Source organism: Phoxinus phoxinus (genome assembly GCF_949152265.1).
Source record: "Phoxinus phoxinus genome assembly, chromosome: 18".
In the NCBI taxonomy this organism is placed as follows: Eukaryota; Metazoa; Chordata; class Actinopteri; order Cypriniformes; family Leuciscidae; genus Phoxinus; species Phoxinus phoxinus.
The window spans coordinates 16,187,323-16,203,853 of record NC_136893.1 but is presented as its reverse complement, the minus strand read 5'-3'; the positions used below and the strand labels follow the sequence as shown (position 1 = coordinate 16,203,853).

The 16,531-nt window shown below is 38.3% G+C and overlaps 2 protein-coding genes across 2 annotated transcripts; both read right to left on the bottom strand.

The window, feature by feature from the left end:
* Window positions 1-135: 135 nt before the first annotated feature.
* Window positions 136-2,861, bottom strand: LOC306985477 (uncharacterized protein). The gene is made up of 5 exons (XM_079587761.1): window positions 2,724-2,861; window positions 2,504-2,591; window positions 2,281-2,378; window positions 1,493-1,593; window positions 136-1,388 (listed from the first exon to the last, which is right to left on the bottom strand). The coding sequence occupies exons 2-5, from the start codon at window positions 2,566-2,568 to the stop codon at window positions 1,224-1,226; spliced, it is 429 nt and encodes a 142-aa protein (XP_079443887.1). The 5' UTR covers window positions 2,569-2,591; window positions 2,724-2,861; the 3' UTR covers window positions 136-1,223.
* Window positions 2,862-8,577: 5,716 nt separating this feature from the next.
* Window positions 8,578-16,248, bottom strand: LOC306985476 (phosphatidylinositol 4,5-bisphosphate 3-kinase catalytic subunit gamma isoform). Its single transcript, XM_079587760.1, has 11 exons — window positions 16,175-16,248; window positions 11,829-13,765; window positions 11,636-11,701; window positions 11,266-11,491; window positions 11,094-11,188; window positions 10,698-10,844; window positions 10,535-10,625; window positions 10,157-10,287; window positions 9,902-10,013; window positions 9,440-9,597; window positions 8,578-9,267 (listed from the first exon to the last, which is right to left on the bottom strand). Exons 2-11 carry the CDS (start codon window positions 13,758-13,760, stop codon window positions 9,010-9,012), a joined length of 3,216 nt encoding a protein of 1,071 aa, XP_079443886.1. The 5' UTR covers window positions 13,761-13,765; window positions 16,175-16,248; the 3' UTR covers window positions 8,578-9,009.
* Between the last annotated feature and the right edge of the window lie 283 nt (window positions 16,249-16,531).

The following is a 16,531-nucleotide window of genomic DNA, read 5'->3' as shown; positions in this document are numbered from 1 at the left end:
TTGATGTTGTTTTTTGTGTGTGCACGTGCTGGTAACATTTCGTAGAAAAAAATAAAGATAATTTGAAGTCTGACCTTTGCACATAATTGTCTCAGTTATGATAGTTAGTCAATGATAGCTTTGACTTCAATGATAGCTTTGTCTTCACTCTGTGTTTATTGCAAACCTTACCATCTGAGATTAAACACATTTAGTTTTCATTGTAATGCAAGAGACATTTAACATAGGAACATGAGGGAAAAACTATTCTAAACTAATGCTTCAGAATAATTGATAGAAGCATTAACATATATTCATGCATTGCTTTCTTCCTGTAGGCTAAACACCTGAAGATACTTGGCTTGCTGAGATATAGCCTACATGAGTGAGGCGCAGGGAAGATAAGGTATGCAACATTTATAAGAAAAGTCTGGCAAAGTTGTGTATTCAGATCTTTATACAAATATGCCAACACTACATAATAGTCAAATTGGAGGGTTCCAGGTTCCATGCTGATTGGTTCTCATAGCAAATATTTGTTTTCTAATTAAGGGGTTAGTTAGGCATGTAGTCTAATAGTAGCCGTGAGAATAAGGGCAGTGAGTAGATGGTGAATGATGCATGAACAACAGAGGTCAGAGGTCATCTAGAGAGCAAAGTATGTAGTAAATTCAACAGTGTTTTATTTATAATTTAAGGGTTTCAGAATCTGAAGCATTAGTGTGGGTTTCCGCTGGTGGGTTGCGTTCCAAAGTGATAGATTCACAGGGGCAAAATGCTAAATGCAACAAAATATAATTGTGCATAATTAAGATATCAATATAACTGCACAAGGTTAAAGAGAATATGAACTAGACGACAATATATACAGGTCAAAATATTGTTTTATATTGTTGGCTTAGAAAAATCTGTGTCCTGAAGCAAAACCAGTTCAACCCATAGGATTGAACCCCACTGTGCTAGAGAATTAGAATAGTTTCAGCACTGACACTAAAAGACAAATTTACAATCTGCTGCCCTCTTATGGTAGAGATGGGCAAGTACAAAGCTTAACTGTACTGTATCAAGCCTGTGCAAGTCTCTAATGGGACAATAGTGATGGAATAAGTTCTGGGAAAAGGCTGTAATTTAGTTAGTATGTGCTAAATGGCTCAACTGAGTCATATCCCTGCTTTCAATAGTCCCCTTTGTTTCACTTCATGTGCTTATTTGGTTGATTTGGCATTATGGGGGAAAAAATCACTTCAGTCATTGTTTATCACATAGTCAAAAAGAGGGTTGTGTTGTAGAAGGAGGGCAGAGAAGGCTTGGTTATGCTGAGCACAGCGGAACATGTATTTCACTCCTGCTAGATGCATCAGATGGTCCTTTTTTATCAGTGTCTTCCAGTCTGTCACCCTTCTTGCAATCTGTTGAAGAAGAGCAAAGTATAACGTTGCTGGATGTCTCTTAGGAAAGACACATTTTGAGATTTCAGAGTTGACTGTGTTAGTTGTGTGTAAGAGGAGTTGACCTCATTAGTGATCACCATCGAGGGCTCGGTGTTTGATTCTTGCAGTATCTGTGCAGTGCGTTGTCTCAGAGCATCCCACAGGGCAACTGCACTCATGTCATCTATTAATAACAGAGACCACACTTAATCATCTTAAATACTACCATTTAAAAGTTTGAGGTCTGTAAAGATTTGTTATTGTTCTAAAAAATAATACTACTATTCCAAAGGATGCATTACATTGATCAAAATTGACATTACATTTTAAATTTTTAAAGTAGACATTTTATAAAAAGATTTCTATTTCAAATAAATGCTGTTATTCTAAGCTTTCTATTCATCAAAGAATACTGAATTAAATGTATCATAGTTTCCACAAAATATTAAGCTGCACAACTGTTTTCAACTCTGACAACAATAATTCAACAATACATCTAACAATAATAAATGTTTCCTGAGCAGAATTATTTCTGAAGGATCATGTGACACTGAAGACTGAGTAATGATGCTGAAAATTCAGCTTTGCCGTCACAGGAATGAATTGCATTTTAAAATATTAAAATAGAAAACAAATTTTATTAATATTTCACAATATTACTGTATTTTTTATCAAATAAATGCAGCCTTAGTAAACATAAGAGACTTCTTTCAAAAACATAAAAAATCATACAGACCATATAAATTTAAACAGTAGTATAATCATAATCAAGTTTGCAAAATGATTATCTTATTGCACGTAATGAGTAAATATACCCTATACATTAACGTCTTATACAGTTATTCATCTGTAGAAACAAAAATGTCAATACCTTTCATGTCGTCTTTTAGCTGGGAAAACCAAGGAGGTATTTCCTTTAGACAAGAGGAAGGGTTGAGGAAATACTCTGCAGTCGATTCATCAAACAAACTGAAAGACAGATTGCCATGCAGCTGATCAAATAGTTAAAACAGTCAGTTAAATAATTTGAAACTGCTTCTTCAATTCACACTGTACGTATATCAAGTACAGCCGTTACTCCAAAAAACACATACCTGATGAGGTTTTGCTTGCATTTTAGATGGCAGTCATCCTGGATCAGTTTATTTTGTTCCATCATTCGTTTCGTTTTGACATGCACAACTGTGAGCAGACAGAGGATGTTACTTCTTGGCAAAATAAATCAAATACTCTACCTGCACTTTTATAAATTCAGGAGCAAAGCAATTCTTATAGATTTTAATGCAAATACAGCAAAAATAGACATATTCTCACCTGTATTTATCCGGTTTTCATCTGTGACTTTCTCCCTGTACTCTTAGAAACTCTGGGAGTGACATCCAGCTGACTGATTCCAGATCAGATTGAGACAGATCTGGGTAGAGCCGTGCCACTCAGTTCAGGCAGCGGGTTGGTTGTGACATCCATGGAGATCCGGTAACCCAGGTGACAGAAAGCACCTGATTCCTCTAAGGAATGAGGACAAATAGAGTCCCATCCCTTCTGACACTTGCCACTGCTGTCCAGGGATTGTGAGATAGTATGTGTTGGCCCAGAAGTGATGTGTGTTTAATGATTGACTCCAGACCTGCGGGTCCAAACATGTCCTGTTAATCTTAAAGCTGATGAGCGAAAAATGATGGAAACTGACAAGGCAAAGTAATGTTAATCACTCTCAGAAAAAAAGGTACAAAAGCTGTCACTGGGGCGGTACCATTTCAAAAGATACACTTTTGTGCCTAAAAAGTGCATATTAGTATCTTAGTAGGCTACCATACCTGTGACAGTTTATTTTTTTTCTGAGAGTAAAGGATGAAATAGAAATTCTGTCCGAATGGACAATCTGTAGATTTTAAACACTAATGACTTCTGTACTCATATTAAAAATTGCATATTGATAATCATAAAATCATGTACTTTATGAAAGTTGTGGCCACAAATAGATTTCAGTTGCCTGTCTATAATTGAATGAAATGTAATAAAAAAAACTTAAACACACCAAAAATAAGGCTGAGATGATCTAATATCAGAATGGAAATTAATAATCAGAATTTTCATTCTGAGCTCTTGTCTTATAATGAGGAACTCTTATTTGGTAAATTAACACGTGTGTAAGAATTAAAGGGTTTCTTGACATCAAGTCACCATGGTCTTCTTAGTATGAAAGTAAATGATGCTATGCCAGTGTCATAAAAAAAAACATTTATTTTTTACGTTTACTTATTTTACTTAGATGATTTGTTTTTATGTATTTTTTTCATTTTCACAAGAAAAAAAAGGACAAACAAGCTTTTTTTTCTGTTATCAGTTTTCTAATTTCAATAAGTCTATGAATGGAATATACATTGTGTCAAATACTTGTACTTTTCAATACAAATGTACTGAAATAAATTCTCAATTGTTTTTTTATCAATCAACATCACCGACATAAGCTCTAAATAATGCACATTATATGTTAACATGGTCATTTCTCTGCTAGAATAAGTTTCCAATTATTAGAATGTTAAGTGTTAGAAACCCCTTGCTTCATTTCCGACCTCCAGCAGTTTATAGGTTTACAACTTTTAACTTCACCTCAACCGTTTCCTGTCTTTTCAGCAGCTACAAAGTGGTCTTTGGTGTGCTCATATGAAGCGGACGCCATACCTTTCAGCACGACCGATTTCAAATGGTGCTAGAAAACTCCAGTCCACTCTGAACACCAGAGGAAATCAGTCACGCTACAAAAGGTAGATGCATAGCGGGGGACTGTTTTGGGGTGGCACCAATAAATACGTTTTAAATAAATAGCGCAAATGAATTAAAACCTATCAAATGCCAATGTCACCCAGTTGAAACGCAACTTCTCAATCTTCTAATGAGAGTCTTAGTCTCATTTACTCATACTGATTTATGGATTGCTTCCAGAGGACCTTTCCCTAGATTGCATGCACATTGTTTTTGGTGGTTCGTGTGCCTCTGTGGTAATTGGAGGGCCCCTCTGAAGGACGCTGCAGTGTGTCATAGCAGCTTAGCCATGGACCATCAGTGCTGAAAAGAGGGGACCTCCCAGAATCAGCATGGCAGCGGATCTGTGTGAGACATGGGAAATAACCAACACACACACACACACACACACACACACACACACACACACACACACACACACACACACACACACACACACACACACACACACACACCACACACACACTAGCTTTAATTGCTTTTAAAATCATAGACTTTTGTTGATTTCACATCATTTTGAAACATAACATTGAAATCCTTCAGTCACTCAATTTTAAATAAAGAGACATTTAAAGGGGCCATTCACCCAAAATTCTGTCTTTTTTTATTTTAAATTACTCGCTCTCATGTCGTTCCAGACCCGTACCTATGTTATTTTTCAGTGGAACTTAAACAAAGAATTTTTTAATTATTGTCACAATGCTCTTTGTCATAAATGACAAAAAAAACACTAGGAAAGCACCTTAAAATGAGCTTAGACAACTTGTGCACTATATTCCAAGTCTTCTGGTGCCATACAATAGCTTTGAGAAATCAATTGAAATTTAAGTCATTATTCACCGAAAATCTGCTTATCGGAGCAGCTCTCAAATCCAATATGGTGCATTTTTAATGGTGATGCTTGATGTTATTGATTATTATTAATGATTATTGATTGTTATTATTATTATTACTGCGCCATGGCAGCTATATTTGATTTGAGATGACATGTGATGTAGCTTCAGCTACTAAATTTAAAGTCTTTAATATTAATTAAAGACTTTAAAGGTCAATAATGGCGAATAATTACCTTATTTTAAAGCCCTTAATATTAAAAATAAGTCTTTGATATCACTGTTTTTGTATAATGTTTCCCTTATTTGCAGTGTGTGCACAGCTGTTATACATCTCAAAAATGTGTTTTAGGCTTTCAAGATCCTTTTAAGTTCAGCCCTGAGGCGTTTATGTCAGTTTTAGTTGAATGTAGCTAGCCACACCTGTACTTAACCAGAAAGACATATTTGATTAAAGACACACCTGTTGTGTGTACACAAATCTCTACATGTTTGCAGTCATTAAAAATCGCACAAAACGTACATGGAATTTCAACTCTAATCTTTAACATTTATACCAGAAATCAATTGACATGTCTATGTGATCTATATATTGACGTTTGAGAAAAATAAAATCATAAAAGCAGTACATTTCCAAAGTTATAGTGCTATTTGTGAACAGAAATGTCACTTTCCAGACTGATGTGATCATACGTGACAGCACAAGGATGTGTAAAGGCACAAGTATATGTTATAATTTGAGTCTATCTATAGATGCTAAATGTTGCCGCTGTCATTTTTATTTTTTATTAATGCACTAGTTTGTAAAACAAGTACTCCACTTGCCAAATGTGAGATTTCAGTAGGGGTTCTTTCTTACCTTGCTTTAGTATTTGTATTGGGCACAAATAAAACCAGACAGCACTGTATATTATAATGATTTCTACATGTCCCCCAAGGTATCTGGTCATGCAAATTCTGATAAATATACTGTAAAACTATAATGCATTTGAAGACACCATGGTGATTAGCATTTTCTGAGCCACTTTAAATTAGGTGTCTTTAATGACTTAACATTTCAATGAATAATTTCATACAATGCATGTTTTTACATTGTTATATTTAAAACACCTGCATTCAAATACAGCAATAATTAATTACTTTAATTCCATCTGTAATTACACTGTTGACCCTTCCCCTAGCCCTTAAAAACTTGGAATTTATTTCATTTTAATTATTTTTTTCTCTCATCCACTATAATAGTGTTAAAGTGTCACACTAATAACCATAATAAAATATATTTAAGCTATTGTCTTACTATGCAGAACTGCATGGCTTTTTTGACAACATGATTTTGCATTGATTTGACAATAACTAGAAAAAATACTGTTAAGTCTCATACAATCCTGCCTTCTTTTTTTTAATGAAGAGGGGAGATTGTGGGCTCGTCTGGCTGGTCTGTGTAACATGAACTAGGTCAATGCTCTTTTCTGTACTGGAAACCATTGCTGCATGTCTGGGTCCTCCACGTGCACTCAGTAACCAAGACTCAAACAGATATGAACTGACTTGCCCACTGGCACGCCCATCTCAGTAATTACTGGGGCTTCTCAATTATACAAAGCAGGCTGGATCAAACATGGCCTTTTTTTGAGGGCGTGACCTCTAGGAGAGCACATGGCGATGGGAGATGACCACAAATGTGGGTTTAAAATTAGGGCGTCACACAGAGGATTTAGTGTAAACCAATACAGCAGTTTTGATTATGGATTACTGACCTGAAAGTCATGTAGGGTATCAAGTGTTTAGCATATTATTTGAGACACAATATTTATTGTAACCTATAAATATTAGCTTAAGTTAACGAGAACCATGTTTTATATAACATACTTAAATAATGTTATGTACCGTAAATAGAAATAGATATAGTTTCTTATAACATATCTTTTTCATCAATGTAACACTCATCTGGGCTAAGGGAAGACGTTTGAACTGCAGCAGAAAGTCCATGTATTTGATGTGTGTATATAATTATACATATTATATATTTATATATATATATATATATATATATATATATATATGTCAACTTACAAGCTATTGTGAATAGTCTTACCTTTCGATAAAGTGCTGTAAAAGAGATTCAGAACTCTTGTAGATCTCTTAAGAACGGACAGTCCCAAGAAAGGTACACAGCCAGTGTGTGGGGTGACCATGTGCTCATCCTTCATCAGCTGCACTGTGATGCCGCCTTGGCGTGTGTGTGTGGGTGTGTGTGTGAGAGAGAGAGAGAGAAAGAGAAAGAGAAAGAGGAAGCGAGGAAGAGTGAAATAAATGAAACAATGAATTCGGTGCTGTTTTAAAGACGAACGTGGTTAAAAATGAGTCAAAAAAGAAAAATACCTCAACGAATAAAAACAAAGGAACAACTGAATGAAGAACAGCATGATGTGAGGATGCAGTGGATGAGAGATGAGAAGGCTAAGAGAAGCATGGAGGCTTATCTGTCTGGAAACAGTCTCTCAGACAGACTTGACAGCCCCCCCCCCCCCCCCCCCCCCCGCCCATGCCCCCCAAACTGCTGGCTTTGAAAACACCCCTACACCCACCAAACACCCCTCCCTTCTCTTACCCTCAACAACAGCCATGGCAATACCACAAAACAGCCTTTATGGGGAGAATTTCACATGTGGCATTTTTAATGAACTAATGAACTAAATGATTTTGCTAATGAACTAAAACGGTTTTATCTCAGAGTCTATTGTTAACGAGCAACGTGTTTTAGGTCTGTTGTCTCATGACCCAGTGCGTGTGAGGTGAATATGGGCCAGGGTGCCCTCTAAAGGCAACGACTATAAATAGCAGAATGGAACTAATATGAGAGCAAGCATGTGATTACGCTGTACCTGCACAGTCTCATTTCTTGGTGTGTCAGTCTTATTATTACAGCAGCATTGTTATGATACACTGATGGTCTTTCTAACACTCAAGATGGTCTAAATGTATCTGTGATTTGTGACACGTTCTTTGAAAATTGGTGAATGGGAAAAAATAAAGTGTAGCAAACAAAGATTTGTTGTTTATTTTAAACACAACATTTTTCTCCATGTAATTTTCGTGATAAAATGTTACATTTAAAAGGATAGTTCACCCAAAGTTGAAAATTCACCCCCACATTGTTACAAACCTTCCTAAATGTATTCCTTCCATGGAAAAACAAGAGAATATTTAGTCTGCTTTTTCCATACTAGCCTACATTAATGTGCCAAATCTGAATTTGTGCAGTTAAAGGAATAGTTCACCCAAAAATATTTTTTTTGTCATCATTTACTCACCCTCATGTTGTTCTAAACTTGTATGAATTTCTTTCTTCTGTTGAACACAAACGAATATATTTTGAAGGATGTCGGTTACCAGACATTTGATGTGCCCCATTGACTTCAATTGTATTTTTTTCTACTACTTCTACTGGGTTTGATTACCCATATTCCTCTAAATATATAATATTATATAATATATAATATGTTTTCAGCAGAAGAAAGAATCTCCAGGTTCGGAACAACTTGAGGTTGAGTAATTGATGACAGAATTTTCATTTTGGATTTCAAAATCCCTTTAAGTTGCATACATGATATTTGAGACCTACAGCAGAGGTAAAGATTTTCAGTAGTAACAACTTCAATTTCTGTCTTCGTTACATAAGTATGGCTCCTGAAGACTTGTAATAGTGCATGATTCAAATGGACCAATGGTGCTTGCTTTTTGTCATTTTAGGAATTTGACACCTGCCTGGACACCATTCACTTTAATGTCTGGAAAGAACAGCATGAACTTCCTGACTAACATCTCCTTGTGTTCCGTGTAGAAAATAAAATCAGCAAAATCAAATTTGGAATGACATAAAGGTGAGTAAATTACATAATCAAAATCTAACTTTTGGGTGAACTGTGCCTTTAAGTTTAATTGCAGCATGCACTAACTTACATTATTTGTCAGAAAGGTACATAGTTTCCTCATGTTTTCTATTTAATGCCTGCCATCAAGTGAAACCACCAGTTTGCCTGCACAGTCCAACCTTTCTGCTCGCAAAGTGCAATCTGCTGCAGGAAGTGATTCCGAGCCTCGTCCTCCCCTTGATCCTGCTGCAGTGCAGTACGTAGGTAGAGCATGTCCTGTGACATGCTGAGCTCAGGGATTCCCGTGAGAAGCATTAGAGAGAAGAGCGTGACAAGAAGGCGAGACTGAGACCGGAGGGATAGATAGGCATTGATACAGGTGTCCTAGAGAAAGAACAGATACTTGAGGCTGCAGCATTTTGTTGACTTGTTGTTCAAATCACGTGTCTGCGTGATTGAACATACAAATAATTTTATTTTTTACTTGTTACTCTGTCACTAATCCAGATAGAACATTGTAACACTGAGAAGATTTTGACAGTGCAGAAGAACATACCACAAATCTCTTGAAGTAAAGGCTGGGACGGCCTTTCACCCTGCCCATAACGTACAGGAAGTCAGGGGTGAGGACAAAGGGCACCCTTTCTCTGTTCACCCCCATGAAGCTTTTAGTGTTGCCCAAGATGTGGCCAAAATCAATGTGAAACAAGTTGCCTGAGAAGAACAGAAGACTTAATATTTTCATTAGTAAAACACTAGTACATCTATTCATGCCCATGTTCTGTGCTATTGAAATCTCTCTAAAAAATATTTCTATAGTACTCTAGACAATTTGGATAGATGGCATTATGTTAAATGGCATGCATTATATTTTAGTAACCAGCTGTAATAAGATCATGACTGATCAATATGTTTGTCTGTATAGTTTACTGGTTCTGCAGATTTAAAAAAAATTACATCATGCAAAATGACTTTCTTTTTTTTTATGGCAAAGGACAAAATGAACTTGTTCTTTTACCTTGATCAGTGATCATAATGTTGTCGTTGTGCCGATCCCCTATACCCAGCACATATGTGGCCACACAGTAGCCGGCACACGAGTTCACAAACTTCTCCATAGCTTGAAAGTGCTGTTGCACCAAAGTATAAGACATAAGGAAGAGAATCATCAGATATGCTTATCAGACTGTAGACATCTCAGATCTGGTGGAAGGCAGTTGACTGAGAGAGGGTGGCTCACATGAGATAGTATTAGTACACTATATCTGCTTACTTTTTCCTGGAATGGGCACTTCCTCTGAAGCCAGTCATACAAGGCATTGTTTTTGAAAGCTCCTGCCATACCTCCCTCACTCTTCTGAACTGAGGCAATAGTGATCGCATTTCGCACAATCTCAATCATTCCTGTGTCAAAGACAATTATACAGCTAAATGTCAGCGACAACAGTCACTTGATCAGTTTGTTGGTCATTAGACTTTTTTTTTTGTACCACGTAATTTAGAATCAAGTATCCCTGAGTGCTGTCAAATATATATATATTTTTTTATTATATGTGTGCTTTGCTGTGATGTCAATATTTGTTAATTTTTTAAGTGATTTCACTGCGGAATTAACTGGTATTACAAGGACAAGAGTAAGACTGAGCAATACCTATGTTATATCCTGTTGAAATGCATCCATAAGGCACCAGGTTTAAGTCTAAACCCTTTTCTTGCCAAATTGAATCCATGACCATGAGAGTCTGAAAAACAACAATTTGTTTCAAGTTGCTAGTGAAAATCAGTCTGTTATTTTTGAATAGTTGCTAGTTTACCTGGATAATGAGCATGTCCTGTCGAAGGTCATCTCCATGCTTAAAGATGATGCCGACAGGAGGAGAGTCTGGAGCTTCTGACTTTATGCAGGAGAACTCAAGCCAGAGTGGCTTTTTCTTAGAGGCCATCACCTTACAGTCTTTCAGCTGTGTGAAGCATAGTTTGAGTTAAAGGGATAGTTCACCCAAAAATGAAAAATATCAAAATAAATCAGTTTATGAAGGCCTATAAACAGTTTATGTTGGGAACAAGTTGCAGTTTGGTTGGGAGTAAATCAAACCCCCAACACAGAGAAGCTTATGTTTGCTATAAGACTGCTATATAAACAATCTGATAACATTTTAATATTCAAGCATATACTGGAAACTATATCTATATAAATATGATCAACTCACTATGATACTTCCTGCTCTGACGCGAGGATCAAAAGGCACCTGGAAGTCAGAGGGTAAATTGCACTCCTCCAATAAGTCCTGCAGCTTCTGAGGAGCTGACACACATACATGATAATGTAGATGAATATGTAACACACAAATAGTACGGAAGGCACAGTTGTTTGAACTTTACCTGTTGATGGAAGGTCTGCCCTATCTGGGTAAAGCAACTTTACTGCTAGAGCCACATCGTGCAGACAATTGACGACTTGTACTTGACGCTGGAATTCAGTCAGCATTGCCTCTCCACAGCCCAATAGGTATGCCTCCAGGATAACCGCCATACGCTGGCGAAAAAATGAACATCCTGCCACCTCACTTCGCAAATACCAGAAAAAGAAGTGTCCGATCCGTCTGCTCTGTGTTCCAGGAAATGGCAACAGTACATGGAGTTAACCTTTATCTTTTGACCGGTGAAATATTGTAATATATAATTGGTGAAAATTATAAAGATGTGAAACATTGTCTAATGAATTATGCATAGCTTGAAACATATGTCTCACCCTTAGTGCTCTTTTGAGAAGGAATCTTGCCAGACAGCTATCATGATATGGCTCGACTTTAAGGGTCTACAGAAAATAGCATGCTTTTTTGGAATTCACAGTTGGAGAAAAACCCAAGAAAGAGCTCTTATGTGGCTCATTACTTTGACACTTGCATCATTGTATAGGTCAATATTCTTTAATAACAATTTACCTGAACCAGCTGCAGCAGGTACTTAAGTACCTCATCATTAGATAGGATATCTAATCTTTCAACTGCCAGTCTTCTGACCTTCATGTCTGCAAAATCCACACTCAGGAGCTCAAGGGCCACAAACAGCTCTATGTCCTCTGGCTCCCAGTTACTCAACAGCCAGTGGACATCCTGGACCACAGTTGGCATCATCCAGTCGACTGTGCGAAGAAACTGAGGTAAATTTGAGGCATAGTGGACACTTTCTTCTTTGAGCCTCCTGAAGCAACCTGTCTTTGTGAAGGGTGTTGTTGCAGGAGCCTCATTGGATGGGGAAGAGAGTCTGGATTCTCCTGAAAGGTCCGGTGTTGAAGAGCCCGAGACAGGAGATGTACCACTAAAAGAGGAGCTCCTACCATGCGGCAGGACAACAGGAAAGCTGTAGCGATCCAGCATGAAGGTAATTGCCATTGATTTAGCTACATCAGGGTTAGTGGCGGTAGAAAGCTTTTCCGCTTCGTAAGTGAATGCCTCCTCGTCCCATTCTGGAAAAGCCCACATGTGCAGAGTGTGTGGACCTTTGCTAAGAAGGGATCTGTGGTCAATCAACTGGAGGTTTACAAAGTATAGTACTTGCCCCTTTCCCTTCTGGTAATCTGGAACTTTAGAGGAGTTCGACTTTGTGTTCTTGGTTGACATGCCTTCTGTGGTACCGGCATTAATTGTGAGGCCTAATTTCGCTCCGTGAGGGATATCCCTGATCAGAATGTCAAATTCCAGCCAGATGTTCCACACCACTTCATCTGTAAACTCTTTTCGAGTTGAACAAACCGATGACACAATCTTTCTACCATATATTATGGTGGCTTCCACATGAACAAGTGGTGGCGCCTTACTTGGTAGTTCTGGGATGTCAAACCCTAAGAGTTTAACCCTGAACTTTCTCTCACAGTCCCACAGAGAAATCATCACAATGTCCTCTACTTCCTTCCCTTTAAGGGAAAGTTCCTCGTGGGAGCTTGAGAGACCAGTGACGCTGTCCACCAGAGGCCAGTACTCTTTACTTACTGTGTTATCTGGAAGGGATGAGACGGCAACCACTGAGAGATGAAGCTCCAGTGAGTTTTTAAGGCAGTGCCCGACCCACAAATAGTCTAAGAGCTTAAAGTCTCCACTCAAGAATTCCTCTCTGCCACACACCTTGAGGACATGATCAACAGACCACCCTTCGAATGACAGGTCACCCTTTGGCAATGATTCCCAGAAGATCTTGAGAAGATCACTGGGGGTATGTGTCAAGTCCGTTTTAATGGAAATGTTCAAACTATTATAATAAATAATCACTGAGAGTTTTCGCTGAAGGTAACCTTGCTGGTCATTTGGGAGCACTGTGGAAGTTGTCCATGGTTCAGTGGCATAAGCTATAGGATCCCGGTTTTTCAGTTCTTCCCTCCGTGGTGTGGCAAACTTTCTTCGGGTATAGCCTAGCTCACTTAAACGATTATTGTCTGAGGAGTCCAAATCATGACCGATTAGTTCGTTCAGAATGCCCTGGAAGCGAATTCTCTCCTCAGAGATGGTTTTCTGAGCCAACACAGTGATGCAGACAGTCTGAAGACCATCAGTACCCTGAAACCAGGGTGCATCCAGAGTTCGCAATACCTGAAAGTCGTCATAAATTTCATACCACTCCTCCTTCTTGCGGTACAACAGACTATATCGTTCTGGGTCCAGAAGTGCAAATGGCTCAAAAACTCTGTTATTCTCCTGTGCTAGCATACACAGGCGCACACGAAGCTGATGGACGCTGCATTGTGCTGGGAGTTTGATCTGAACAGGTTCCTGTCTGTCCAGTGAATGGAATCCTTCCCTGATCGGTAACTTACAAATAAATACAAGACTGTTATCGGAGCAAGGTTCCTGTTGCGGGTGTGCATCCCATTTGTTCTCCATGGATGCTGGAAAGGAATAGAGTTAGCATGAGCATATTCAGCTACTTATATTTTAAAATAGTGTTAAGGTTAGTCTTTTCAAAACAGGGAGTGTCTTGTGCTTTTTGTGGTACAGAAATTAATTATATCAACTAGCATCCAGGTTGGGATGAGGGGTAAGTTTGTTTCAAAGAAAATGGTGGACTGGTCCTTGCACTTGTTAAACTCTCTGTCATGATGCTAAGGTGCTTTAAATGAGCAAAGGCTGTTTCTTAAGTTGATTTTAGAGTGTATTCACACCTCTCTTGTTTGGTTCGATTGAATCGAACTCAAATTCATTTCCCCCCTTGGTGTGGATCTTTTGGCCAGGTGTGAATACAACAATCACACTCGTGTTCGGACCAAACAAACGTACCGAGACCCAGCTGAAGAGGTGGACTAGCGGACTTTCCTGGTGTAAATACACAAGGCCCGGATCACACCTAACGCGTTTTTTGCAGTGAGGGGCGCCTTTTTTCTATTGTTTTCCTATGGCAGTGAGCGTTCTGCGCGCTGTTTATGTGCCTGCTGCGCCTCGCGTTTTACCGCCTGCTGCGCCTCGCATTTTTGAAGTTGAAAAAAAATCAACTCCGAGCTGAAAATGCGCCCGACGTCATCGCGTTTTTTTCCACTGACCAATCGAATGAATGGAGAGGTGGGCCTTCCGTTGTGGTCGTGACGGAAGTTTACAGTTGCTTCAACGTCCTCACAGTGTTGCCAACTTAGTGCCTTTGTCGCTATATTTAGCAAGTATTCAGACCCCTCTAGCGACACATTTTCAAAAAAGCGAATAGCGACAAATCTAACGACTTTTTCTGGTGTTATTGGTCACTTTTGGAGACTCTTTGACATGAAAGCAAATATCATTCATACTCTTCTATGCGAGCAGCGGGTGCTGCCGTGGGTCCCACCCGCGTCCCAAAGCACTCACAGGCGGCCCAGTCCTCGCGCAGCAGCCGCTCCCAGCTGCAGTCAGAGCAGAAGATGTTCACCCCTCCACGGTGAACCGCGCATGTGCGGGAAGCCGCTACTGTGTTGCCAACTTAGCGCCTTTGTTGCTATTTTTGCGACTTTTCAGACCCCGACTTTTTTGCTTTCTCCATAATTTAGTTTGACCATTTTAAGTTCATTTCTTTCTTGTGCTTATTACTTAATACTCACTATATACTCACTATCACAGAGCTTTAGTTCACCCGGTTCCCGAACTCTCTCAATTCAGATAAATTTCCACATAGGCCTATAAAAAAAATGTAGTCAGTCATTCACTAGGCCTAATAGCTATTCATATTGTCTGACAAAAAAATTAAAATAGCTTTATTTTATATTTGGCTACATAATATAATATAATATAATAAATATAATATAGCGAATAAATACAGTATGTGTGCATTTATTTAGAGATAAAACACATTAGGCAAGCAGAACGCAAGTATGACGCGTTGACGTCATGAATATGCTAATTAACGCATGACGTCATCTAGCGACATTTAGCCCTATGCATTTAGCGACTTTTAGGAAACGCGTTAGCTACTTTCCTTTGAAAATAGTTGGCAACACTGCGTCCACAGACTATGATGGAGGAGAAACTTGTGGTGGCTGTTTCGGGTTACCCGGAGCTCTACGATTTTACGAGTTTACAATGTGACAGTTTACTTGACAAACCAAAGTTGTTGTTTTTTTTGCGCGCTCGCTATTAGACTGACAGCTGACTCGGTGGTTGCTTAGCAACATAAAAACCGCAGCGAACTGCTATTTCAGGTGTGATCGGGTATTTTTTTAGCAGTGCTGTGCGCCTCACGTTTTCGAACCTGAAAAACGCATTAGGTGTGATCCGGGCCTTAGAGTTTTGCTATGCAGTTAAAATATTGAGCTACTGTAGAAAGTTAAAGAGACCAACAAATCTGGGTTTCAAAGAGAGGGACTTCTGTAATATGATCACATGTTTTAACATGTTTTTATAAAATAAAATATTTAAAACCAGTTGTTGTTGTCTTGCCTTGGTGAGACTATTTTACATTCCAACAATGTTGCTGCTGGTAAATATCAGTGTTGCTTCCTCCTTGCATTTCCTAAATATTTTATTTAGTGTAAAAAAAAAAAAATCATGGATCTTTTTTGTTAAAAGTATTAACAAAATATTAAGTTCTATAGATATGTAAGGAGGAAGATAGCTACAAAGGTTTTACAACACAAACTGGCACACCAGCCATTCATGAAGAATGTATCAGTCTTGAGCATTTTCTCGCTGAGCCAAGCCAAGCCATGAGAAGCAAGAGTCATCTGTAAGTAAGCCTACTACTGTATATTCCTCACAAAACGTTTTATAACATATTAAAAAATACCAACTAAATGTCAAATTATGTTGCATATATAATGAATCAGTAAAATTGCACTTACCTATACAGTCTCTGTGTCTATGGTTTCAGGTCAGTTTCTGTGGCTTGTGTGTGAGTGTGTGAGGAACAGTCAATTTCCCTTACTGTAATGCATCAACTGATTACACAACTAGGCTACTCATCACTTCCTCATTCCTTTGTCTGTGTACACCTGAGAGGAAGAAAGTTTTAATCATTCCAGTCTTGTTTACTCTTGTTGGTTTCATTTAATTCAGAATGGATTTCCCATGACCAAATTAATTTTTATGTAAAGTTATTTTTATGACATATCTATCTGTGCATAAACCAAAACTGTACTATTAGTTTAAGTGTTTGTCAAGAACTCTTGTCATTAAAAAGGGGGCTTTAAACTGCATCT